Here is a 624-nt window from a genome sequence, read left to right as displayed (position 1 = left end):
GCAACCCCCACTCCAAAACCCTTATATAATCCCCTCACCTTCGACTCCCCACTCCAAAACACCTAAACAATGGGAACCCTAACCGGCCACCTCCTCGCCGGCTCCGCCTTCTCCATTCTCGGCCTGTGGCACCTCTTCAATACCGCTGCCTCCTATCGTCTCTCCGGTCACTCTTCCTTCTCCTCCCGCATCTGGTTCCCTTCTCCCTTCATCAAACACCTCGAACTCCTCCTACTTCTCCTGCTCTCCCTCGTCTCCACCACTCTCCTCCTCTTCCTCTCTCCCTCTTCCGCCCCATCCGACCTCGAACACGCTACCATGTTCCTTCACCTCTTCATCTACTCCTCCGCCGCCCTTGCCGCCGACCTCCTTCCCTCCCCTTCCTCCTCCTCTATTGCCGGCCTCCTTGCTGCATCAGCTTTCGCTCAAGAGCTTCTTCTCCTACATTTCCACTCCATCGATCATGCCGGTCTAGAGGGACACTACCATGGTCTCATGCAAATTGTTGTGGCCGCGTGTTTAGTGTCGACGGCGGCGACGGTGGGATTTCCGACTAGTTATGTGGCGGCGGCAGTGAGGTCGGCGGCGGTGGTGATGCAGGGGATGTGGTTTGTGTGCATGGGG

The 624-nt window shown here is 57.9% G+C and overlaps 1 protein-coding gene across 1 annotated transcript; it reads left to right on the top strand.

Annotated features, from left to right (window-relative positions):
* Positions 1-31: 31 nt before the first annotated feature.
* LOC110034365 (transmembrane protein 45B-like) lies at positions 32-612 on the top strand (the record flags this gene model as incomplete). The annotated part of the gene is made up of 1 exon (XM_020738636.1): positions 32-612. A coding segment is annotated over exon 1 (543 nt), but the record flags the coding sequence as incomplete, so codon positions are not given.
* Between the last annotated feature and the right edge of the window lie 12 nt (positions 613-624).

The sequence above is a fragment of the Phalaenopsis equestris genome, unplaced genomic scaffold (assembly GCF_001263595.1).
Source record: "Phalaenopsis equestris unplaced genomic scaffold, ASM126359v1 Scaffold185191, whole genome shotgun sequence".
Classification (NCBI taxonomy): Eukaryota; Viridiplantae; Streptophyta; class Magnoliopsida; order Asparagales; family Orchidaceae; genus Phalaenopsis; species Phalaenopsis equestris.
The sequence above is the reverse complement of the archived record's forward strand: the minus strand, read 5'-3'. Positions and strand labels throughout refer to the sequence as shown.